Source organism: Eretmochelys imbricata, chromosome 7 (genome assembly GCF_965152235.1).
Source record: "Eretmochelys imbricata isolate rEreImb1 chromosome 7, rEreImb1.hap1, whole genome shotgun sequence".
NCBI classification, from domain to species: Eukaryota; Metazoa; Chordata; order Testudines; family Cheloniidae; genus Eretmochelys; species Eretmochelys imbricata.
Window position 1 is genome coordinate 24,602,445 of NC_135578.1, and position 26,752 is coordinate 24,629,196.

At 44.6% G+C, this 26,752-nt stretch overlaps 1 protein-coding gene across 1 annotated transcript; it reads right to left on the reverse strand.

Moving 5' to 3' along the window:
* On the reverse strand, positions 1 to 25,975 carry ABHD6 (abhydrolase domain containing 6, acylglycerol lipase). The gene is made up of 8 exons (XM_077822617.1): positions 25,857 to 25,975; positions 16,342 to 16,498; positions 14,532 to 14,645; positions 11,621 to 11,753; positions 6,255 to 6,412; positions 3,605 to 3,659; positions 2,396 to 2,496; positions 1 to 209 (listed from the first exon to the last, which is right to left on the reverse strand). The coding sequence occupies exons 1-8, from the start codon at positions 25,973 to 25,975 to the stop codon at positions 33 to 35; spliced, it is 1,014 nt and encodes a 337-aa protein (XP_077678743.1). The 3' UTR covers positions 1 to 32.
* Positions 25,976 to 26,752: the final 777 nt, after the last annotated feature.

A 26,752-nucleotide genomic window follows, 5' to 3' on the forward strand; every position in this document is an offset into this window, starting at 1 on the left:
AACATGTTCAAGTGCTTGACTCTACATGAAGTTCAAGCTAGTTTCTTATTGTTCTCTGTGTTGTGCACCAATGCCAAAAATTCCAACACGAGCTTTGCCGTTTTCCTGGGCCGCTCCACTACCACAGAGTGTCCACAGTTTTCCAAAATATGCACCTGACAGTCAGAAATAGATTTTGCTAGAACATCTGCTCCAGAAACATCCAGAACCTGAATGAGAGAAAAAGTAGTAAGTACCAAAGAAAAAGTCTCAGAGTCCAAACAAAGTTTTTATTGGCTGTTCCATGACCCTGTTTGAACCATCTCTTGGGTATTTTGATATCAAAGTGGGATACTAAGTTACTATGGAATGCATTTGTTTCCCACATCAGATTCTTCAGGAATAGCTCATTGTTGTCCAGGCGTCTCCGCTGGCCCTCCTGCACTGTGTACAAGCTGTGCCTGGTAGTGGGAATAATTCAGGCACTGACCACATGCAACAGAATCCTACTGGTTACAATTTAGGTACTCTCTGTGCATGTCTGTGCACACGCATGCGTGTAAGTGGGTAAATCATACACTTCTACCCCCTGTAGCACAGCTTTATAAACGAAGTGCTAACATGGTTTGCAGACCAACAAAAAACAACAATCCTTGTTCATGCTGATCCGGGAAACCATTCTAGAACCCTAATAGCAACTACCGAGTATAACAAGCACTGTGGCTAGCAGAGTTCTGCTCCCAGTGTGAACTAAGTCTGACTGTTCCCATCACTTACCCAGTTCCACTGACAATGTTTACCATAGATGTCTCTCCAGTCCAAATGCAAGTCCCTACTTTTATTTCCATTTCATCTGAATTTCCCTATCACTTAACATGATCTATGAGCATAGGAGAGGATTTAAACAGACAAGGGTTCTCTCTGGCTCCCCTGCCTGGTTTTGAGGTCTTGTGGCAACTCAGGCTACTCTACAGCAGCCTCAGCCACAGTTTGAGCCCTGCTTCCCTCTTAGCTGTTATCAGCAAGGGCTCCAGAAGCACCTTCTCCCACCAATGCTGATAGCACCTCTCCCATCAGCAGAGGCTGCTCCCCCCTCTGTTAGGGTAACTGGGGAAGATGACTAGTAGGATTCATACAGCCCACACTCCATGGCAGGCAAGCAGACGAAGGGGAAGCCAGCCCTGATCAGGCAAATTCTGTTCAAGGTGGACATGACCCCATTGGCAAAGACAGATGTGGGAGGGGAAGCAGGGACTCCCGTGGGGAAGGAGTTATCACTAGGGTACCTTTCACAAGCACCACGCTCTTTAAAAAAATGAAATAAAATAGAGTTCCAAGCTCATCACTCCTTTTTATTTTAAAATCCATCCTATTTCCAGCTGGTTCCAGACCACTCACCGGTTCTGACGGTGTTACATCTCCCCTTCTAATCCACGATATAGGCCCCAATTTTGAGTCCCCTGATAGATGTGGTTGGGGTGCAGAGCAGGGCAGAAGTGGCTCTAAGCTCCCTTTCAGTCCTTGGATTCCAGGGCTGTTTGGGAGCCTGCCTGGCTCTGAGTATAAGTTAAAGCAACCTCATAGTTGTTCTAGTTCAAACTCTGCTCCTGGCTTCTTATGAGCCGTGGGAAGTAGAAGAGATCCAGAGAGCACAGTACACTGGCCTCGCTCCCTCCCCACCTCCTACCATCTCTGAAAACCCTTTATGACACGGACTGGCGTAGGGCTACTCTAGCAGGGGAGCTCCCTATTGCTGCAGCATTTCCACCACCTCTATGCCATCACAGCCGCATAAAGGGGCTCTGGTGCAGGGGACAATTGACCTTATAGCCTCACTTCTACACAGCTCCACCCCTGCTTATGTCTCAGCCTGTTTTCCTGTATTCCTTTGCATGCATGCACACAATCTTCTCCTCTCTCCTTTGCAAACGTGTGCACACACACACTCCTCTCCTCACTCCTTAACATTCCCTTGGTCTCCTTCCCAGTCTTGCATCCTTGTGCCTTTCTTTTCCTCTGCCGCCTACCCAAGGAACAGCCTCTCTCTTCCTTGTTGCCAAGACAACTCTTTTTTTGCTTCAGAATTCTTGTTCCAAGCCCACTTCTTTCAGTGAGCTTTCCACTAGCGACTCCCTCCCTCACGACAATTAAGCAGACAGAATCTGAGCTCTCGGTAGCCAATCCTTGTCCCCTTTCCTTTCTGTTGTCTGTTCCTACCTATCATCCTTCATAGGCTCCCATATCTAATTTGACTGGGAGATCCCTGGGGCAGACAGGGACCTTGCATTCTTACTACTGGTCTGTAAAGCACCATGCAAGTCACTAGTGCTAGCTCCTTATGTAACATTCATACAGATGGAAACGGAGCACCAATCCTTTATAAAAAAAAAATAAAACAGGGCAGCAGCAGCAGTACCTGATCTTGTTTTCCCCAGATGATCTGCGTTGGGGCTTTGATCTTGCTCATGTTTTCATGAAGAGCATGTCTGGACTTTTCATCTGTAATTTCTAAAAATACTTTTCGGCAGAGAAGAATTAGTCAAACACAAGTGGGATTTGTCCCATTTACTGTTAATCAGCATGGCCCGAATCCTGAGTGAGTGATTTCCTTTATTCCTTTAGCAGGCTCCTGTGGCTGCCAGTGAGGGTTTGCATGAATCAGGAAACCCTGCAAGAGGGGGCAACAGTGGGAGGAAAACCCTACTGTGTTCTCAAAGGGTGGTACCCCAGCTGGCCCACGGGGGAGGCAGAACAGGATGTAGGGCCTGCCCACAAACCACAGATCACTCCAGGAGCCATCAGTGGGAGGACAGGACGTCTGTGACCTCTAGCGTGACAAGATTCTCTCACGGCCCCACTCTGTTAGCAGGCATTAAAGCTGACCAATGATTAAAGCAGATACAAACAGGAGGGGGGAAATTAACTGCTCCAGCCGAGGAGGAGGGCTGCTATCCCAAGCCAGGGAGCTTGGGGGGTGGGGGGGAACACCCATATTCTTTTAATGAGAAGGGGAGCTGCACTCCCCTCCCCATTACTTCCCCCTTATTTCAGCCCCTGAAGCGGACTCACTGGGGCAGGTGCAGCTGCTCTATCCCACCTCCCTTACATTCAGAAGAGGGAGCTAGGGCCTGGAATAGTCAGGCCCTGAAAGGCAGCCAAGCCTATGGAGAAGGATTTGGCTAGGGGTGCAGGCAGGGTTTTTCTGGAATAAACATCTGATTAATAAACCTGAGGGTTTGTTTTCTTTTTCTCTTTTGGGGGAGTCCCTCTGTGAAGAATGTGTAGTTTGTTTGGAGCTGGGTGGGGACTCTGTCAGCTCACAATACTTCTGGGAAGGGGAAAGAGGGGTGCAGAAGAGACACCTAGACTCTGGCTGTGTCACTCCTCACGGGGCTGGCTGCAAGAGGGGGGATGATGCGTGCCCCATGACACTGTCGCTACGCACTCCTCCACCAGCAGGGAATCTCCACACTGGTGAATCGCCCACCACAGGGAAACCCTGTTGTGGAGGCAGCTAGGTCCCCTTCTGCATGAGGGGGATAGATTTGTACACAAACTGGGTACTTAGGATACAGATCAAGAGACTTTGTGTTTGGTTCTAGCAGAGCAGAACCAGCACACTTACATTTCCGGTAAAATTCATTATGCGGGATGCGAACATCAACAAGGCCCTGCAGGATCTATAAATAAATAAGTATCAGGGTAAGAGAACAGATACACCACACATGGCCCACGCGCTGACACTCAGGAGACAGCATGTGGAGAAGTTTCCTGGGGACACTGGACACAAGGCTCTGTTACACTGCTGCAGAGCAAGAGAGTAAGTATATTATTCACACAAGATCTGACTACTCATAAAGGGGCTACAAGCTTGTAAGATAAAAAGGAAGCAGAAGAATGTCCTTCATATTGTGCAGTTGGAATCTGCTATCAAGCCAGACTATGTACTCCTGCCAGGTTGCCTCAGGAGTTATCACACATTTCTTTATTATTCACATAAAATTAATACTTTTCATTACCTTACCTTGGCATTACTAAAACTTGGCATTATTTTACATTTCCTCTTCTCCTATAATCTATTCATCAAAGACTTCCTAGGAAAACATATTGCTAAGTTCCTCTCTCCTCACAATGGAACAATTAACATTTCCATTGCATTTGCTAAAAGGAAAAAACAAACAAATCTCTTATGTACTGGACAATAACTTTTCGTCTATCTAGCTTTTCCTGTTATCTATATATACTAAAGGCAACCAGACTTCCCACCAAGCTGCCAAAGAATTTAGATCCTTCCAACAGGGAAGCATCAGGCAAGTATGGCTGGAAAAAACAGAAGGAAAGTGGTCTAAACCACTAAAGATACTAGTTAGATGCAGAAGTTATTGGGGGAGGTTCTATGGCCTGCTTTATACAAGAGGTCAGACTAGGATGATCATAATGGCCCTTTCTGATCTTAAAGTCTATGGAAAATTAGAGACCTTGGAAAATATTTTCCCATCAACATTTTCATCCCGAAGAAGGATAAATCTCCAGAGGAGGGTGGCATCACAGGAGCAAGAGACCCCCAGGAACACTGACCTGACGCTGTCTGCAAGGGTTGCTGTAAAGAAGTTACATTTCTGAAGAGAAACCTTCTAAAGTTTCTATGAAGTCAAAAAGATAAAGCTATTGGTAGAACTATGCAAACACCAGACCTTTTACACTGAACGACCTGTATGTCCATTATAATTCTTCCTGATTTAATAAAATGAAATTAGTCATGAATAACATGCCTCTTTGTAAAGATCTAATTTCAGAGATACTCAAAATGAACGACTAGTCATAAGGGTGACACCTTCCAAGTTGATTTGGAGCACAAGAAGGGGAGGAGAGAGGGATTTTGGCAGAAGTCCCACACCTTCTCATTAGCTCTTTGGGTTCCTTTCATGGAGCATGAAGAAACAAATGCCATGATTACATTTCGGTGTATACTTTAAAGATATACTTCAGCTAGGATCACATCAATGATGTATCAAAGCATGTTTGACCTAGTGAAGACTGCAGGATTGGACCTGAACAAAAATGATCCCTCCCTCTCACAGATCTTGAGAGACAGACCAGTCCTCGCTTACAGACAGCCCCCCAACCTGAAGGAAATACTCTTCAGCAACCACACAACAAAAACACTAACCCAGGAACCTATCCTTGCAACAAAGCCCGATGCCAATTCTGTCCACATATATATTCAAGTGACACCATCATAGGACCTAAACACATTAGCCACGCCATCAGAGGCTCGTTCACCTGCACATCAACCAATGTGATATATGCCATCATGTGCCAGCAATGCCCCTCTGCCATGTACATTGGCCAAACCGGACAGTCTCTATGCAAAAGAATAAATGGACACAAATCTGAGATCAGGAATCATAACATTCAAAAACTGGTAGGAGAACACTTCAACCTCTCTGGCCACTCAGTAAAAGATTTAAGGGTGGCAATTTTGCAACAGAAAAGCTTCAAAAACAGACTCCAACCAGAAACTGCTCAGCTTGAATTAATATGCAAACTAGATACCATTAACTTGGGTTTGGGAGGGGCTGGGTCATTACACATATTGAATCTATTTCTTTAAGTTAAGTATCCTCACACCTTCTTGTCAACTGTCTAAATGGGCCATCTTGATTATCACTACAAAAGTTTTTTTCTTGCTGATAACAGCTCATCTTAACTAGCCTCTCACAGTTTGTATGGCAACTTTCACCTTCTCTGTATGTGTGTGTATATATATATATATATAATCTTCTTACTATATTTTCCATTCTATGCATCCGATGAAGCGAGCTGTAGCTCACAAAAGCTTATGCTCTAATAAATTTGTTCATCTCTAAGGTGCCACAAGTACTCCTGTTCTTTCTGCGGATACAGACTAACAGAGCTGCTACTCTGAAACCTGAAATATAAATACAAATTTCTTGCCCTGATGGACAATTTCACACTGTGTCTTAGGGGGCCAGCATTCTGTGTAAATTGCTAACAGTTCTTTCTTTCCCCTTCCATAAATATACAGCAACGTTACTTGGAAAATTACACTGTTCTTAGCTACATCCTAGATTGTGTCATGTCAGTTTCATTGCCTTTGACATAACTGTTCTGTTTAAAACCCATGGATTTCAGTGAGAGGCAAGCTTGCACGCTCACTCTCTCTGTGAGAGTTATTCTGCTTCAGGCTCATCCTGGCCAAATCTACTACCTTCTGTCATGATTAAAGATGATGACTGACTAGGATTTCTTACCTGCTGAGGTACTTTAAAGCGCACATAAGAACAAAGCTTCAGCATGTCTGCCATTTCCTCAGGCGTTGATGGAATTAAAGGAATCCTGTCAATACGTTCAGACTCTTTCAGCTCCCGCAGGCACTTAAGAAATTTGTTATCAGTTGGATATGGCAGACCTACATACAATGAACAAAAATAACCACATGCTAAAATCCAAAAGTGACAACAAGACAGCCCTTCCTAGAGAGGGCAACTTGCCACAGAAGGTAGTTACTTCTGGACGTACTGTACATTTGACTGCTGTAAACTTTCACGCAGTCATGACAGCCTCTGCTAATAGCTATGGTAATCAAACTAATAGCACTAAACACAGTGCAAATACACACCTGCTTTGTGTTCCTCCCAGTCCCCCATTCTTCTGAAGAAAAATAAAACCTCTGGTTTTGTCACATACTATTAAAAATGAACTGAGACTGATGCAGTGTTAATCAAGATATGGTTCTGCCCTGCAACACCATGGCATCTCTGTCCTGTGGGAGCCTCTCATAAATGGAACCTGCCAATTTTACCAAATTGTGTGACGTGGATGGGAGAACCTTTGTAATTTCTCAGTTAAACCAGAATTTCAGCTAGTTTGTCAGTCTTCTCACAAAATAATTCTTTTTATTCTCTCTCTTTCTGTCAGTCCTTGGTAGATCTTGATTTCTCCTGTTTTCTAATTTCCGGAACTGTTTTTCCTATAATTTTTTAAAAGCCTATCAAAAGGAACACTGTCACTTTCCATAGGCCACAATTTACGTCCTTTCAAAAAAATAAATAAATAAAATAAATAAATAAATCAATCCAGTGAATCTCATTCCCAGTGCCATCCATGGAATTAAAATGTTATGACTATATATATATGTATTATACAATATATTACATGTACAATCTAATCTATTCCTGAAAATGACTGAAGTTCACCCAGGGGAATTCAATTTCCGATTTCTATGGCCTACTTGCCTGCTTACTCATTCAACCAAGAGGAATTATTATTTTTTTTTTTTTTAAACACACTATATATGCATAGTATTTACAAAATTATATCCCAGTCCTTCCTACTCACCATAGCTTTGACCCTACTGCTCCCATGGCTGGTTGCCTCCCAAATGCATTACACAGGAGAAAGCCATAAGCAGCAGCAGGGAAGGTGGGTACCCAATTGCGGGTGTGGAAGGAGATGCAGAAGGGGAGCTAGGAGCATACAGTGGGTGCAGAGAAAGTCAGGATGCAATCTGACAAATACTTTACATATATTATGCATGGATGGTTTGCTTGCTGGAATGGTAATACCACCAACAGCTAATGGGCTGAATAACTCATCACATACAGGAAGATAGAAACAACAACAAAAATCCTGATGAAGATAGAAACAACAAACAAATCTCCATTTTCTATGATCTTTTTCTAATTATTTTTATAGTTAAGCTGCAGCACGACATTGTAGGTCCCCTCATGATGTGGGACATACAATTTGCAGGTGGCAACAGTAACCTGCCCACCAAAATGAATTCTCAGACAGGGAACTCCGGAAGCACCAGCTTTTTATTACTGTATGCATCATTTGCTAAGATATCTCTAGGTGCTGGGAAATTAACAATGAACGCTGCAGGGAAAATACAGAACCAGTGGAATAAAATATTTATCATTAAGTGACACTCTAGGCTTTACACAACATTTTTGCAAAAATTTTCCCCAACCAGTTCTACTTCAAACCTCTTCACTGGGAGGTGACTCTTCAGGAGTCTGATTTGTCTTGTGAACCCTCAAGTTTCACTTCATTTAAAGACTACTTGCTTACAAAATCAGACATAAAAACACAAAAGTGTCAAAGCACACTATTACTGAAAAATTGATTATTTTCTCATTTTTACCCTATAATTAAATCAATTGGAATATGAACATTGTACTTAAACAAGTCATCATATGTATGAAATTTCAGTCTGTACTGACTTTGCTGGTGTTTTTTATGTAGTCTGTTGTAAAACTAGGCAAATATCTAGATGAGCTGATGTACCTCCTGGAAGACCTCTGCGTACCTACAGCAATACGTGTAACCCCTGGTTGAGAACCACTGGTTCTAATTCACAGATGCCTGGCATACACACAGACAGTTCTTCACATCACTTTCTTTCTCCAGAGCAGCATAGGCAGTAGCTAGGTAACATTCCACTTTGCTCTTTATTTCTTGCCTTGGAATTACCAGTTTATTGGATAAGAAACAGCAGCAGCAGCTGTTATGACAACAGGGGCAAACACCAAAGCCTTTCGTGCATGCAGATAACACTTTGCCAACACTCAGACACATTTTCAGCATTTAATTCCCTAGCTTGTACTGAATAGTCTGGTCAGGTATCAAGACAGAAGACTGAGTTGATGAAATGTGAAATTCTGCATAACCAGGTACTTCAAAATTCACATTTACTGAGTAACTTCCCTTCTTGTAACAGTCTCTAAACAGCTGGAGATAGCATTGGGGATTTAGTGGCAGATTTGGGCAGAATCAAATAAGGGCTTGTCTACACTTACATTTTATAGCACTCTAACTTGCTGGCTCACCCCTGACCCTGGGTGCAGCAAGTTTGAGTGCTTTAAAGCACTAGTGTGGACAGCTCCCAGTGCTCAGAGCTATTCCCCTCCTGGAGGTGGATTACCAGGAGCGCTGGGCGAGCTCTTTCCCAGAGTTCATGCGTGACCACACTCGCACTTCAAAGTGCTCCCACAGCAGCGCTTTTGAAGTTTATAGCATAGATGTAGGGCTTGGCTATACTTGCAAGTTAGAGCACATTAAATCAGTCCCAGGTGCCCTAAGTCCTGCGGTGTTCACACTGGCAAGGCACTTAGAGCTCATGGACTCCGTGCCTGGAGCGCCCCCGGTAATCCACCTCCACGAGAAGCATAGAGCTTGCTGCGCCCTGGCTGAAACGCCCGGGTGTCAGTGTGGACAACTGTTGCATTACTGTGCTGTGACTGGCCTCCAGAAAAGTCCCATAATCCCTTGAAGTCAAGTGCCCACTCTGGTCATTGTTTTGAACTCTGCTGCAGGCATGCGGATATCCCCTTTCAAAGCTCTGTGTGTGACATCCGGCATGCTTATCTGCTCCGGGACACAAAGCAAACCATTACTGTGGAACATTGCTGCTGCAGAGGTGGGCGTGTGCGCGCTGTGTGAGAGAGGTTGCAAGGGGAAGGGGCTGATGTCGGGGTTTCCCCCTGCTGCTGTCTGAACTTACAAGACAGCCTGCTGACACACTCTTTGCCCCCCAAAACACAGTCTCTCCCCCTACATACACACAACACACTCCCTGTCACACTCCACCTCCTCCCACTATTTGAAATGTACACTGCAGCCACTTGCACACTGGGATAGCTACCACAATGCACTGCTCTCTGTGGCGTTGCAAGAGCTGCTAATGTGGCCATGCCACCGTGCTTGCAGTTGACAGTGTAAACACACGGCAGCACTTTCCCTGCTGTGGTCTCTGAGGGCTGGTTTAACTCCCAGTGCTCTACATCTGCAAGTGTAGCCATAGCTGTAGCTTTAAAGCAATCTTCCCTTTTAGGCTTTCAGAACATGAAGGACCCAATTCTCACTTACAGTAAGGCCTCTTTACAGCACTCTGCCAGTGTAGAGATGTCTTAAAGCGGGGTCAATGTAATTTACACCCACTTCAAGACATTTTACAGAGCTGACAGAGTGCTGTAGAGAGGCCTTACTGTAAGCGAGGATTGGACCTGTAGAGATGAGACTACACAGCTAAATCCTCCTGCAGGTTTAAAACAGACACTTCTTGTGAAGTCAGTTCAGAACACCTCTCTTGATACCCCTCCCCATACCCATTTCCATTCATCTCAGCCACTCCTGTCCAAGCCATACAGCTTTGGGCTCTCTCCCTTAGAAACATCACACAGAGCACAAAGGTAGCTGCCTAGCTACCCAACAGCTAAGATTAGGCTGTTGACAAGAAGCATAACTGTTGGAAGGTGTTTCAATTTACAAGTTTCTAGTCAAATGGGTATTACAAAAAACTGATTTTAAAAAAGGTCTAAGGGTTTCCTTCCACCGTGCTGAAAACAGGAAGATGACACATTTAGCAATCTCTCAGTTACATACGACACTGAACGCTTACACACACATTACCAAAACATTCAGAGCTGCGTGGGGATTTAGCCCCACAGCTAAGCCTCTGCCAGATGCTGGGACTGGACAACAGGGAATGGATCACTCAATAATTGCCCAGTTCTGTTCACTCCCTCTGAAGCATCTGGCACTGGCCATTGTCAGAAGACAAGATACTGGTTTAGATGGACCACTGGTCTGAACTACTATGGCCATTCTTATGTTCTTAACTCACTCCAATTCCAATGGCAATCCTGGAACTAAACCTCTGTGCCTCCCTATGAAGATGTAGGGGTCCACATTTAGGATTCCAGTTACTTTTCAATGTGTCTGTAACAGAAGTAGCTGCTGTGATACCAAATGCCACCACTTCAGGAAAGCCACAACCCTTTGATCTGTAAAAGCCAGTGAGAAAACAGCAACTCTTTCACTAGGCCTGCAAATACTCCTCCACGTTCCTGATCCCTCCTCTTACCTACACTTCCATCTCTGCCCTCCCTTCCCTGCAACAGATGGAAAAGCTACTCCCAGCATAGCAATTTCTGAAAACCTCCACCTCGGTGTAGCACAGACTCCAAGATAGCAGAAAGCAAAGGCGCTGATGTGTGTTGTCCTCCTCTGCAGTGAGCACTGTGGATGGGGGACCAATTAAGGCAGCTGTCTTTCTGTCCATATTCTTCCTCCACTATATACATGTGTGAACATTCCATTTTAAATGTTCACAGCTCAAATAAATTCAGAACCAGTCTTTTTCAAAAGCACAGATTGTCTGTCCCCACAGCTCCAGCCAATATTGAGCTATGCAAACACATTGTTTTCTGCACACACCATTAAAAAAAAAAAAAAAAAAAGGCACCTTTGGGCTGCAACTAAGCATGGAACGTTTCAGCCTAAACAGGAGTTTGCTGGAGAAAGTTGTGAAAAAGGGGGCTTGGAACAGAGACTGGAATTCAGCTTTCACTGCATTTGTTACCTCACACTTCATGTGCTGAGTTTCAGGAGTACATGTACTGTTCTGTTAGAAGTCTAATTAGTCTTACGGAGTATAAATAAACCTGAACTGGATTCTAAAATCTCAGTTGGTGCCAAGTATTTCTTTCCACTATCTAATTCACAAAGTTTACACTGGATTCAGTACTACCTGAGGTTCTCTAGGTTAATGCTTTGGTACAGAGTATATACCTAGCTACTTACTTCCATACTCACTTTTTATTGTGCCACTCACCTGCAGGGCATACAAGAGACAGGCTGCAAATCTCTGCTGGGTATTGAGCAGCATAAACTCCTGCAACATTTCCACCCATTGAGGTGCCGATCAGGTGAAAAGGTTTTCTGTTCAGCTTGATACATTCAACAAACTGAAATGGAAAGGGCAATGAGGCCACAGGGACCAATTGCAAAGTTACAATCAGAGTCATTAGAAAAAATAAACGTCAAAGCTACAGCATATAGCAATCACGAGCTCCTGGCAGCATTGCAGTAAATCCTAAAAGCAAAGCTAGAGCAGTGTGGTGGATCCACAGAATCTTGAGATTGCCCGTGCGTCCTCTTTAAATCAAAGGAAACATGGGGGTTTCCCGAGCAGGGGGTTGGACTAGATGACCTTCAGGGGTCCCTTCCAACCCTGATATTCTATGATTCTATGATATTTCCCATGGAAGGTGTTGGCTTAACAGTGCTGAGGGAGGACATCACCATCCACAGAGCAGGATAAGCTTCCCCACCTTGTCCCAGCGAAGTGCCTTGTCCATGAGCAGGAGGAACAAGCTCGAGAGCTACAAGAGTAGTTCGGGGTCCATGACCTTTTAGTTTTTAGCACTGCTGAGATTGTCAAATTAGCAACAAGCGTGGAAGCAGCTTCTGTGACAGGATACGTGCCCACTGAGAACACCACTCTCCTTTCCTGCGGTTATGTTTACTGTTTCACAGGTCTGGCTGGTGCTTGACAGACAAACAAGAACACAGGTCCCTGACCCACAGACGCTTACAAACCAGATGGTTAGCAAACAAGCGTTGACTATAACTTTCGGTCACTACTGACCCAGGCGGGATTGGAACGGCTAAGGCTTCACAGGCCGTTACCAAGCCTCTGAACCATCCAGCCTCATCTACATCCCTCTTTAAAGGAAAGGAAAACAAACAAACAAAAATAATCTGCAGTCAGATCCACGTTATAGAGAACAACAGCCCTTGCTTCATCTCCTGCCTCCTTCCTGCTTGGTCTTGTTCCTCTTCTGTCCTACATTCCAGCCTCACCCATCTTGATCATGCCAGTAAGGAACAAGGGGAAAAAATACAGACTTACAAAATATAAAAATGTGGTCCCCACCTGCTGTCTATTTCAGCAGCATCTTACCAATCGCCTCTCCATTTTAAGAGCTCTGCTGCAGAGCTTATCTTAGGAGAGATTTAACGCTCTCCATTGAGGCCTAATACTCATTGACATGGAGGTTCCTGTACACCACTCTGGCAGTGCAGAGATGTTCGCATAAATAAGAATCTGACCCAGAATATATTATACACTTAATTCAAATGTGAAGTAAAAAGCAACACAGTCACAAGGAAGGCATCTGCTGATGATGCCAAAGGAAATGGACAGAGGCGCTTGGCAGCTTTTACAGAGATGGGGATTCAATACCACTTCAGCAGTGCTTAATCTGATAGAGCGGTGCGTGAGTGACGGGGGTGGGAGGGAGAGGCTTGTAGGTGGTGATCCTGGATCCCTGCCCATTTTCACTGCTGGCTCTTGAAAAGATTTATGGGTGGAGAGGAACTGAAATAAAATCAGAGTATATGATTGGGGAAAATGCAACGGCTGTTCCTCCACATTTTCCTCCCTGCCCCCCCCCCCCCAAGCATTTTTCTTCAGCCCGGCCATACACCTGAATTATGACTCTGCATGGCTCAGCCATTATGCTGAAAGGAAAATTTACACATCTTATAATCTGTGCAGCAAAGTACAAAAAAGCTCTCCCATCATACGAAGCTCCTGTGAGCTGCAGGGTTTTAAGAACGCATCTGATTCTGGCACACAGGATCCTAGCTGTAATTTGCACACTGAATTTTCTAATGTATTCGAATGTGCCTAAAGCAGTAAGACTGTTCAGGCTAATCAGTCACACAGTAGGGGGTTAGTCCTTGAAGGAACAGAGGGACAACTCTGCAAACTTCCTTCTGGAGGATGGCTGCAGCTTAGCACATGAAAGAGAGCCAAGGAGCAAAGGCAATACTGGCCCATTTAGTGACCCAAAGGAATGCACAGCTGAGCTGCAGGAGGGGATGGGGAAGGAAAAGTAAATTGCAGTTGCTACAGGCCAGGAGTAGATTATTTCCCCTGCAATAAGAGGAGAGCAGGGAAATTCAGAGGAGTGAAGTTTTGGAACAGCCTTCCAAGGGAAGCAGTGGGGGTAAAAGATCTATCTGGCTTTAAGATTAAACTCGATAAGTTTATGGAGGAGATGGTATGATGGGATAACATGGTTTTGGTAATTAAATATTCATGGTAAATAGTCCCAATGGCCTGTGATGGGATATTAGATGGGGTGGGATCTGAGTTACCCAGGAAAGAATTTTCTGTGGTATCTGGCTGGTGAATCTTGCCCATATGCTCAGGGTTTAGCTGATCACCATATTTGGGGTCGGGAAGGAATTTTCCTCCAGGGCAGATTGGAAGAGGCCCTGGAGGTTTTTCGCCTTCCTCTGTAGCATGGGGCACAGGTCACTTGCTGGAGGATTCTCTGCTCCTTGAAGTCTTTAAGCCACGATTTGAGGACTTCAATAGCTCAGACATAGGTGAGAGGTTTCTTGCAGGGGTGGTGGGTGAGATTCTGTGGCCTGCGTTGTGCAGGAGGTCAGACTAGATGATCATAATGGTCCCTTCTGACCATAGTATCTATGAATCTATCTATGAAATTACTTCTTTGGGGTTTTCCTGAGGCGGCACACTCACATACTGCCATCTACACAGGGCTGAGCCAAGGGCACAATCTAGCCCTCCATGTTTCACCTTCAATCCTCTAAAGAGAGGAAATCCTGGTTTCCAATCACTTCAAAGACAAATCAAACCCATATACTCTGATTGCCCAGGAAGGGGGACATGAAGAAGAACAGGCATAGAACACATCTGAGGCCATCACCTGGTGTATTCTTTTAACTTGCCCATTGATGGAGTAGTCATCTAACGATGATCGGGTAGTGCCCTCATGACCAGGCATGTCAACACAAACCAAGTGCAGGTTCTTCGGAAGGAACTGCGGAAAGAAAGCGCTGGGCAGTTAGCCTAGAGAAGGGATGCTATGAAGGAAATTGGTAATTACAGAAAAAAAACACCTGATTTCCTATTAGAATCTCTCTGTGAAATGTTGTGCTGATTAGTACAGTGTGGCCAATGGCTGCACCATATTACATCAGTTCACTGCGAGCTGGTATTATCTTTTATGAGCTTAAAGAAGTTTTATTATTTAAAAAATAGAATCCAAGAAAAAGAGGAGGGGAGATCCTGAAAAAGGGACTGTGTTATGAATGTTTGGTACGTGTACACCCTGTACGAGAAGTGATGAAATACCATGGGCTAGATTTCCTTCACATAAAACTTCTCTCTCACAGCACAACTTTGCCACCACACAGAGATAGTTTCCAGCAGAGCACAGGTAGCTTCTCCTTTGCTGCTTTCCATCAGAGATGTTGCTGGGAGAGAGCAACTTTACTTCCTGCTGCTGGCTCCATAGGAACTCTGCAGGTGGGAGTTATTATGGGGAAGTGTGAAATAAGTACCTCCCATAATCATCCCATGTACACCTTCACTCTGGCAGTGTAAGGCCCCTAAAAACATCTCCAGTATCAAGGATATGAAGCCTGTTTTCTGAGACTACAACCTCCTCTCCCCAAGCAGATTTTGGGTCTTAAGGGCCTTCCACGGGGACTCTGTCTAGGTGCTGGCACAGACTAGACTGCGAATCTGGCCCTGTAGATTAAATACCGGAAATGACCTATTCACCAGAATTATTATACACCAGACTCCAGCTGTTAAGAAAAGGCTCCATCCTATTAAATATAATTTAAGGGCCTGTGATATACAGGGGTCAGACTGGATGACCTGGTGGCCCCTTCTGACCTTAAACTCTATGGGCATGTCTACACTACAAACTTAAGTCAACCTGTGTTACGTCAACTTACAGCCATTGCAGTAATTACTGCGGTGGAGGAGGACCACACTACCTCCTTGTGTTGGTGGTGTGCATCCTCACCAAGAGCGCTTCCACCAGCCAGAAGAGGAGCAGCGTGGGGAGCTGAGAGCCAAGGCTCTGAGCTCCACACAGCTGCCCAGCTGCCGCCCAGGCTCTTGGCTTCTCGCCTCCCCGCTGGTTGCGGGGGGCAGCCACCAAGGCTTCTCACCTTCCAGAGCAGAGGGCCGGGATGGAGGACAGCTGGGGTCTCGCTGGAGCCCACCACCGGCCCCGAGCTCCATGCAGGAACTGTGAAATTGACAAGAATGACATCTAACAGCCAATGTAAGTAATGCAGTGTCTACACGGACACTGCATCGCCCTATCTACACCAACATAAGCCTTTCGTGGAAGTGGAGTTATGATGTTGATGTAGTAGGGTACTTACTTCGGGGGGAGCAAGGCAGTAGCATGTACACTGACATTAGGCAGCTTACATCGATCTAACTCTGTAGTATGGAACAAGCCTATGACATTATTAAGTCTGGAAGCATAAATCCTCTAAACTTTGAATGACAAAAGGGGTGGAATGCATCAGAGGATCAATATGTACAGTAGCTGAGGATATTTCTAGTTTTCTAAAATAATTGTCATAGCTGTGATCAGTATAGCTAAGCTTCCTAATGTGCTAGCTGGAGGCTCCTCCTTCAGAACACCAGCAAATAAAAGTGTTCTCTCGCTAAGGCGGTATCCATTTATTGTTAGAGAAATGGAAACATACCTTGACCACAGACAACCACATATCTTTGTGGGCTGAAAATCCATGTAACATCAGTATGGATGGTCTGAATCCAGGTCTCCCTCGATAAGAAAAACAGAACTGGTAATCATCATAGTCAGCATATTTAACCTGCATGCCCAGTGCTCGACGCCAGTACCTAAAGAAAAACAATTAAGCGAAACATGACACTGGAGCATGATCTAATAGTCCAAGCACAAGACAAGGCAGACAAGACTCCTGGGTTCAATTCCAGGCCTGACTTGCTATGAGAACGCAGACACAAGTCACTTAATGCCCAGATCCTCAATTGTATTTAGGCACCTAACGCCTACCAATTTCAATGGAAGGTCGGAACCTGTGTGGATCTGGGCCTCAGGGTCCAATTCTCAGCAGTACGGAGCTTCTCTTGCAAACACGCAGCACCACCAATCTCCAGTGAAGTCAATGGAGGCTGAGGATGCCTCAGAGGATGTGCTGAAGATTAGCCTCTTTTGGCTCAATTTACTCGTCTTTAATATGGACACAAACAATTCTTTCTTACTCAGAGGGGAATCGCGAAGCTTAGTTTATATTTGAAAAGCACAAGGAGACCCTTGGGTAAAATGACATATATAAAGGCGAAGTATTATGGACATGTAATGACAGCAGTTGTTACGCTGGCTCATTTGAGTTCAGTGAAAAATGCCACAGAGACTCAGTCCCCACGAGGGACTGATACACCACTTATATGGGAAGTGGGGCTCCACTGGTATGCAGAGCTTGTGGGGGACCTGTCCTTAGGGACAACATGCACTCAAGACAGCCCACAGACAGGTGCTGAGAACTTTAACAGAGCAGAAGAGCTAGCAAACCTCTATCAAAGTTTAATAGTTTGACTGCTGCCACAGGGTGGCTGACCCCTTTAAATGAAGCTGTCTAGCACCCCTGTGCTAGAACAGGTGCAGACTCAGAGAGGGAGGAGGTCCCTGAAGGAAACTGTAGAAGGTTCCTCAGGGAAGGCAGAAGAGGGGTTTTCTGGATGAACTCCCCAAGCCGGAGCGAATGGAAGGCAAAAAAGCAGCAGACGGAGTTGCCTACTGATTTGCAAGCTGGAGAGGCAGAGCTGAGGCCCAAAGCAGGCTAAAGGCAGGTGAGCAGCGGAGGGGCATACCCGCTGACATCTCCACGCTGGTGCACTGGAACCAGAGGGTGACAGAGGACTGAGGGCTGGGGAACAGGTGCAGGGCCTACTTTCTGGCCTGTTTAAGATGGGAGCTTAACAGAACAGGGGCAGAGCTGGATGCTCCCTGATGGGGATGAACTCCTAGCAGAAAGGCTGGGGGTTGCAGCTGGAAAGGATGCGGCAGCTGTCCTGGCAGGACAGGAGAGCACTAAAGAAGAGCCCAGGAGTGGTGGAAGGCTCCAGAGTGTGGTATGTGCTATGTCTACTGACCAGATCACATAGAATCATAGAATATCAGGGTTGGAAGGGACCCCTGAAGGTCATCTAGTCCAACCCCCTGCTCGAAGCAGGACCAATTCCCAGTTAAATCATCCCAGCCAGGGCTTTGTCAAGCCTAACCTTAAAAACCTCTAAGGAAGGAGATTCTACCACCTCCCTAGGTAACGCATTCCAGTGTTTCACCACCCTCTTAGTGAAAAAGTTTTTCCTAATATCCAATCTAAACCTCCCCCACTGCAACTTGAGACCATTACTCCTCATTCTGTCATCTGCTACCATTGAGAACAGTCTAGAGCCATCCTCTTTGGAACCCCCTTTCAGGTAGTTGAAAGCAGCTATCAAATCCCCCCTCATTCTTCTCTTCTGCAGGCTAAACAATCCCAGCTCCCTCAGCCTCTCCTCATAAGTCATGTGTTCTAGACCCCTAATCATTTTTGTTGCCCTTCGCTGGACTCTCTCCAATTTATCCACATCCTTCTTGTAGTGTGGGGCCCAAAACTGGACACAGTACTCCAGATGAGGCCTCACCAAGGTCGAATAGAGGGGAACGATCACGTCCCTCGATCTGCTCGCTATGCCCCTACTTATACATCCCAAAATGCCATTGGCCTTTTTGACAACAAGGGTACACTGCTGACTCATATCCAGCTTCTCGTCCACTGTCACCCCTAGGTCCTTTTCCGCAGAACTGCTGCCTAGCCATTCGGTCCCTAGTCTGTAGCGGTGCATTGGATTCTTCCATCCTAAGTGCAGGACCCTGCACTTATCCTTATTGAACCTCATCAGATTTCTTTTGGCCCAATCCTCCAATTTGTCTAGGTCCTTCTGTATCCTATCCCTCCCCTCCAGCGTATCTACCACTCCTCCCAGTTTAGTATCATCCGCAAATTTGCTGAGAGTGCAATCCACACCATCCTCCAGATCATTTATGAAGATATTGAACAAAACCGGCCCCAGGACCGACCCTTGGGGCACTCCACTTGATTCCGGCTGCCAACTAGACATGGAGCCATTGATCACTACCCGTTGAGCCCGACAATCTAGCCAGCTTTCTACCCACCTTATAGTGCATGTGATTTTAAGGACTGCATGGGGGCGGGGGCCATGAGAAATGGATTATGTTTCGGGACTTTTGTTACACATTGTTTGCACTAGCATTTTGTAATAAACTGCCCTAAGGAGGTGTATTACTGAGACAAGAGAGCCTGTCGTGAAGTCGTCAGGAGCTCCAGGGGGGAAGTAGGACAGTAAACCTGGTGTTAGGGTGCCCATCTGAAAGGGAGCACTCTGTGTCAAAGGGGAATTGTTGACAGCTGCTTTATAATATTTGAAAAAACATTTAAAGCAAAAAGTGACCGGGACAATATTGTGGACAGCTATACAGCATCCTGCATTGCTTTCAGCCGAAATAAAGCCCTTTGGAATAATGCACTGGTTTCAAACCAAGGTTTTGCTGATGGTCTCTATGGCCTTCTGTCACGTAGGGCTGAAGTACCCAAACAACCATTTTGCTGCTCACAAGGCAAGAGAGGTCAACCAGGCTGTCGTTGCTCTCAGGTGTCCATCTGAAATGAGCTGGGGAGTGGGGCTGCATGTATGCAACACCCTCCCTGCTTATGTCTCATAAATCCCTCCTCTTCAAGGCTCAGCACAAGGGCTTTCTATTCATCTCACTCTAACTTTGATTACTTTGGGACTCTATTTTTACAAGATTTTCCTTTTTGCTTTTGCTCTTGCTCTGTCTGGGACCAATCCTGAGTGCCATAAGTACATTTTAAAACAAATGGAGGTTCATTCAGGCAAACAAAGCAAGAATTTGCAACACAAGGCAGATTCTAAGCTCCATGACACTGAAGCAAAACCAAGACTGACTTCAGTGAAGTCAACAGAGTTACTCTGACTGAGATTAGACTCTGGCCCCTGTCTGCACATTAAACAAATAATTGCACAGTATCTGGTGACCAGAATATTGATAAATACCAGCTTGTGTAGTATCAGTTCATATAAGAGGCGACTATGATGTCACTAAGGCTGGACTGTGTTGTCATTGTGAGGGTGCAGAAAGCCAGCAAAAAGCTTATACAGCACCTCAATCCTTATTTACTGTAAGCCCTATTTTGAGGACTTATGTGGGATTTATGTGGTACCTAGACCTTGTGCACGTACTACATTCAGAGGTGAATTTCACCCTGAATGAATAAGTGTCTTAAAGTTTGCCTCAGGGGCCCTGTGTAAACCATCATTGGGCAAGATATTAACATTTTTAGCAACTGATCCTGATGGATCAATTCACCAAAAGACAAAATAATCTGTCCAAAGCTGAACTGATCCCTCACAAGGTGTTAACGCTATTAGCAGCGGCAGGAATGGCAGCTAAACGGATTAGCACACAAAGCAAAGGAGGAGCGATCCACTGCCAGATGGCAGTGGAGCAGTCTCAGATCTCAAACCCTGCAGGGAGACACACACCAAAAGCAGGTGAGAAGGAAAAAGTCATTCTGTAGCACCCCAACTACAAACTAAGGCCATGGCCTCTATCATTAAGAGTGTAGCTCATTGTAGACCTAGTGCAACCCGTAAGAACAAGAATGGGGAGGGGAGAGAGGGAATGGGGGGACAAAGAGAACAGGTTTTGAATGGTGTGGTGAAAAGAGATGCAACCTGCTGTCACTGGCTACCCCTGTCAGGTCTGTGACCTCAGTCTGCTCCCAAGAGCTCAGTCTACCCTGAGAAGGGGAAATTGTCCATGGATTGAAAGGGGACTGAGTTTGGTTATGTAGTAGCCACAATACTTTCCCTCTCATTCCCTCCTACAGGTGCACAAAGAGAATATGATTTGAGAACAAAAAAACAATTTCTAATGAACAGAATAAACAACAAATTAAACAATAAAAATGCTGAAGAAACAAGATTCACAGGAAGTGGGGGCGTGCGAGGGGGGGAGAACGGCTGGATATTCTATAACAAAATGTACACAAGACTCCTCCACGACTCGTAGTTATGTCCAGGCATTACAGATCCAGCTACTGCAGATGTAGACTCAAAGTTAAGCTTAGAAAAGAAAGAAACGGGCATTTATCTCTTTAGAAAAATCCTCCCCCCATCCTCTCATTTTTTAAAACATCTAGCACATTCTTACCTCCCTACTTAGCCTGGCTCCTCAGAGCTCTCTGTCATGAGCCCTTTTCTTATCATCGTCTTTACTCTGAAACTCTTGCCTATGTCTCCACTGACTAAATATTTTCAAGACCATAGGAACTGCCATTCTGGACCAGCCCCGAGGTCCATCCAGTCCAGTACCCTATTTGTGACTACAGCCAGTACCAAACGCTTCAGAGGAAGGTGCAAGAAAGCCCAGAATAGGCAGATTTGGGGTAATCTGCCTCTCCATGAAGGCCTCATCCTAACCCCAACTAGTTGAGAGATTGGCTTAAACCCTGATGACTGGTTTTGTATCCTTTCCAAAACTCTTCTTTTAGTGCTATAACAACTATGGATATTTTGTTATCCATATCACCATCCAATCCCCCTCTGAATCTTGCTAAATTATTGACCTCAATGACATCCTGTGGCAACGAGTTCCACAATCTAATCATGGGAGTGAAAAAGCATCTTTGTTTCTTTCACTCACCAAAATACTAATTTCTGCAGCACCTGCCTTCACGCTGTCTGTTAATAGGCTTGTGCTACTTCTTCTTGTTGATTAATTGTATTTCTGTAGAACCTAGGAGCCCTAGTCATTGTCCAGGACCCTGTTGTGCTCAATGCTGTACAAACACAGAACAAAAGATGGTGCCTGCCCCCAAAGAGTTTACAATCTACGTAAACAAGTCTGCACAATCTTTGTTACAGCAATGGCTGCTGATAACTCTACTGGTTATAGGGCACTATGGAGACACATTCCCAGGACACACAGAATAGAGATTTAAAAAAAATAAGAAAAGCATCTACAAAGGAAGTGAAACTTGTTTAATCCTCTTTTACCAATCGGATTTATACAAGCCAGAGGACACAGAAGTCCCAGCATCTGGACTGACATCTCCATAGCAGAGAATTGGTGATATTTTTTAGCTATCATTTGCAGAAGCATCATTCTGCCTCACAGTTCCTGATGTGATGCGTGAAGGAAAGGAATTCTTCCTTACACAAATTTAGTTACCAGTATTCCAGGGTTTGATTACATCCTGCCAGTTTTAACCTTCAGTTGCCTGAATACATAAGATTATGAGATTACTTAGAATAAATCTGTTAGACCTACATGTCTGTCCATTAAAAAAAAAAAAAGAGAGAGAGAGAGATTGATACTGCTGCCTTGCCTGAATGAGTGGAAGTGGGATTACAAATTGCACTATGGTCAGAAATTTCTACGGAAGATCAGTTTGACTTTAAGATACCTCAGCAGTAGAGTGGAACTGATGAGTGACCAAATTAAAACAACTCAGACTGTTAACTGTACATCAGGTACAGCAATCCTGCTGAACTAACACAACTGGAATGCCAGATGAGGCATTTTTAAAGGAATATTTTCTGTTTAAACCCTCTTCTGAAATAAACAGAGGGATTGCAATCATCATCATTGCTTCATCTCGTTTCCATGAAGACTAAAGAACTAGTGTGGTTCTCTTCTGTTATTGGAAAGGATGGGGTACAATAGGATAATGAGGAAAATTATACAACTTGTCTTCAACACGCCACTGCAAAGAAAGAGAGAGAGCTGGGAACCTTCTTTCTGTAACTAACAGTTTTCACATTTCAAATTATATTCTTAATCATGAGGAAAGATGTGGCTTCAAAGAAGCTCTGTGTAACCTGATACAAATCAGAACCCTCAGATTAACATTCATACTCAAGAAACTGACAGGCCACATGTTAGTTACCACATGAAGGTACCTTGTGTTTGTTCTGCAGCCTAGCCATTTTGAAATAAGACTGGCCAGGCTATTGTAAGTACAGTCACAATACAGTTGTCATGAAAAGAAAAGGAGTACTTGTGGCACCTTAGAGACTAACCAATTTATTTGAGCATGAGCTTTCGTGAGCTAGAGCTCACTTCATCGGATGCATACCGTGAAAACTGCAGCAGACATTATATACACACAGAGATCATGAAACAATACCTCCTCCCACCCCACTGTCCTGCTGGTAATAGCTTTCTTACAACTAAAATACCCACCTGCAGAAGTAAAGAAACAGATTGATAGAGCCACAAGAGTTCCCAGAAGTCACCTACTACAGGACAGGCCTAACAAAGAAAACAACAGAATGCCACTAGCCGTCACCTTCAGCCCCCAACTAAAATCCCTCCAACGCATTATTAAGGATCTACAACCTATCCTAAAGGATGACCCAACACTCTCACAAATCTTGGGAGACAGGCCAGTCCTTGCCTACAGACAGCCCCGCAACCTGAAGCAAATACTCACCAACAACCACATACCACACAACAGAACCACTAACCCAGGAACTTATCCTTGCAACAAAGCCCGTTGCCAACTGTGCCCACATATCTATTCAGGGGACACCATCACAGGGCCTAACAACATCAGCCACACTATCAGAGGCTCGTTCACCTGCACATCCACCAATGTGATATATGCCATCATGTGCCAGCAATGCCCCTCTGCCATTTACATTGGTCAAATTGGACAGTCTCTACGTAAAAGAATAAATGGACACAAATCAGATGTCAAGAATTATAACATTCATAAACCAGTCAGAGAACACTTCAATCTCTCTGGTCACGCAATCACAGACATGAAGGTCGCTATCTTAAAACAAAAAAACTTCAAATCCAGACTCCAGCGAGAAACTGCTGAATTGGAATTCATTTGCAAATTGGATACTATTAATTTAGGCTTAAATAGAGACTGGGAGTGGCTAAGTCATTATGCAAGGTAGCCTATTTCCCCTTGTTTTTTCCTACCCCACCCCCCCAGACGTTCTGGTTAAACTTGGATTTAAACTTGGAGAGTGGTCAGTTTGGATGAGCTATTGCCAGCAGGAGAGTGAGTCTGTGTGTGTGTGTGTGTCCCCGGGGGAAAAAAGGGGGGGGGGGGAGGTGAGAAAGCCTGGATTTGTGCTGGACATGGCCCACCTTGATTACCATGCACATTGTAGGGAGAGTGGTCACTTTGGATGAGCTATTACCAGCAGGAGAGTGAGTTTGTGTGTGTGGTTTTTGGAGGGGGGTTAGGGGGTGAGAGAACCTGGATTTGTGCAGGAAATGGCCCACCTTGATTATCATGCACATTGTGAAGAGAGTTGTCACTTTGGATGGGCTATTACCAGCAGGAGAGTGAGTTTGTGGGGGGGGGGGGTGGAGGGTGAGAAAACCTGGATTTGTGCTGGAAACGGCCCAACTTGATGATCACTTTAGATAAGCTATTACCAGCAGGACAGTGGGGTGGGAGGGGGTATTGTTTCATGATCTCTGTGTGTATATAATGTCTGCTGCAGTTTCCACGGTATGCATCCGATGAAGTGAGCTGTAGCTCACGAAAGCTCATGCTCAAATAAATTGGTTAGTCTCTAAGGTGCCACAAGTACTCCTTTTCTTTTTGCGAATACAGACTAACACGGCTGTTACTCTGAATACAGTTGTCATGGGGAACGAACTTAGAGCCATTAATGTTTCTCTCAGTGAGAGCTCATTACCATCATCTCCTTAGCAAAGGAATGACTCACAGAAATGCAGCTTTGTCATGAGATGTCAAGAGGAGTTGCACAGACTCTGACAACTGCATTACCAATGCAGATTACTGCTGTACCGGGGTTTTCTACTTCTCCTGAGCATAACACTTCTATTTGTCCTGAGCATGAAATTACCAGGTTTCCACTCTGTCTTGCTGGAAGATTGCCCTGTCCCAGTTCACAGAGGAATCATGAAGCCTCTATCAATTGCTCTCTTGCTTTTAATTCTCTCCCACACCTTGTTTTGTTTCTCTGCTCTGCTTGAACCCACATTCTGGTCCCATTGCGACAATCACTCCTGCCCACAAGATCCAGATAGCCTTCCTGATTGATGAGGGTGTCCAACAGGCCATTTTCCCCCAGTCTGTTCTCCCGTACTGTGAAAAGTGCAAATGACACCAGTTCCCATGGGCAGCCCTCCCTCTCAAATGAAAGCAACCCGGATAATCAAGCCCTGCCTAGCAACCTGCAACAAAGACATAACCCAAAAAGCCTCAGAGTGTGATAAGGAATGATAGTATTCCTTCAGTCTGTGTTTTAAAGTTATGTTTTTTAAGAGTAAAACAAATCTATTATAATAAAACTCCATCCACATGTTAAAGTCTTAATCTAATTTTATATTACGGGCCCTAAGAATACTTCCCCCAGGTGCCAGTGTACCTTGGTATCAAGAATAGCTGACTGAGATTTTGGGAAGTTTTCATAACATGCCTTGTCAATAAACAATCCTGTCTTCTAAAATGTATTAAAGCTGGACTCCTCTGTTACTCATCTCTATGGGCTAGAAGAGAACACAACATTGAACTCTGGGACTCAGGAGACCAAGGTTCAGTACCTGGCTTTGACAGTGACCTCACATGCAGGGGTGCTGGAACTAGGGGTGCAGCAGCACGCCAAGGCTTGACGTGGTTTCTATCATACACAGGGTTTACAGTTTTGTTCAATGGCTCTCAGCACCCTCTCTGTAAAAATTGTTCCAATGTCACTGCTCATATGTGACCCTGGGCAAGTTGCTCAATTTCTCTATACCTCAGGTCCCTATCTGCAAAATCAGGATAATTAATACTTCCTCTCTCCCAGCCTTTATCTTCATTGTTTAGTTAGATTGTAAGCTCTTTGGGGCAAGTGCCGTTCCTTACTATGTGTATGTACAGCACTCGTCCTAATGGGGCCCTCCACCCGAGTCTGAGGACCCATGTACTACTGTATGATCACGAGTTAAGAATATGAATAATAAACAATAAGATCAATGGGGACCGCATCTTTAAGATAAGTGGGACTTACTGAGCACTCAGTCTATCTGGCAACCGCACATTTTAAATCTACGTTATAGTGTGAACCAAAAATAATCATTCCATGCTAATATTCTTATACTTTAACTTACCAATAATAGATTTTGATCAGTGCAGAAGGCCATAGGAGAAAGGATGCTACAAATGCCAGAATGGGGATAGCCAGAGTGCCTCCTGCTATTACAAACATGTTTAACACATCAAGGTCCATATTGTTCTTTAAGATTCTACCTCACCTGCATATGTTAAATAAGAACCAGAGGTTAGCAACAAAATAGTGCATGAAGGAAAGGCTGCCAAGATAAGAGGAAGGCATTAAACATACAACAGATATTGTAATATACAACAGATATTGGTCAGGAACACAGCAAACTGTTTTCAGTTTTAAAACCCTATTTCTTTCAGACCCAAACTGACCCTAAAAACTGCAATCTCATCTTCTCGGATGAAGCTAAGACAGCTGGTCATAATTTAGTTGCTATGGCACTTTGCAAAACATAAATTCTCGCCCCCTCCCTACCATCATGCTATCCCCAATCTGAAGACTGGGGTAAGAAAGCTCTTATTAAGCATTCATTTAACCCAATTAGCCTTCCCAGCCTCCATACCAAGTCTGAGATTCACAGCATACAATATCTGACCTAAAATTCAACCTCATGTGTCCTGAGTCAGACTCATTTCTGCTTTAGACAGGCAGCTGATAATCAAGGAGTAGAGCCTCTTAAAGATCTCAAGGAAGTCTGGGAAGGAGACCTGGCATAGCATTCTTTGTCTGCAGGCCCTCAGAAGAGTCAAATTGGTCCCCTTCTCTAGAAAATAGCAGAGCATTCAAATCCTCGTACTAGACTGAAAATATATTGTTCCCAAGAGCTATGTTAAAAGGCCCCCTGCCAGAACCTCAGAGTGCTCCAAATGCAAGATCTCAAAGAACTTCCATGTTCTGGGATTGCGAATACAAATTGCTTTTCAAATGCAACTGTCTGTACAG